Source organism: Arachis ipaensis, chromosome B10, assembly GCF_000816755.2.
Source record: "Arachis ipaensis cultivar K30076 chromosome B10, Araip1.1, whole genome shotgun sequence".
Lineage (NCBI taxonomy): Eukaryota > Viridiplantae > Streptophyta > Magnoliopsida > Fabales > Fabaceae > Arachis > Arachis ipaensis.
In genome coordinates this window covers 129,975,825-129,976,175 of record NC_029794.2, presented here as the reverse complement: position 1 = coordinate 129,976,175, position 351 = coordinate 129,975,825, and the positions used below count along the sequence as shown (strand labels likewise).

General features: G+C 27.4%; 1 protein-coding gene across 1 annotated transcript in view; it reads right to left on the bottom strand.

Moving 5' to 3' along the window:
- Positions 1–351, bottom strand: part of LOC107621354 (GDSL esterase/lipase 7-like) — a 4,455-nt gene that overhangs the window by 3,197 nt on the left and 907 nt on the right. The window contains exon 2 of the mRNA XM_021113966.1: positions 27–148. Within this exon, the coding sequence (XP_020969625.1) occupies positions 27–148 (122 nt within the window). The remainder of the gene's footprint in view (positions 1–26; positions 149–351) is intronic.

Here is a 351-nt window from a genome sequence, read left to right as displayed (position 1 = left end):
CTAGCAATTTATTAATTAGTACTTACAGCTTGTGATCCAGTACATTCAACAATTCCAGCAGCACCAGATGCATAATTAATTCCGGTTAATGAAGATGGCCCTTCTTTGCTTAAGTATGGTGGAGGATATGGCAATCCCATATATTCAGCTGATCATCAAAACAAAAACACTAATTAGTAATTAGCTTATTAGGAAAGAAGAACATGCAGACTCTTATCAACATACTCAAAAAAATTATTCTAGATATTTTCTAATTCAGTGATACTAAAAAGATAATAATTTAAAGTTATCTTATTTAATTTAATATCTATAATTTTATGCATATAATATCTACAATTATATATTTATTAC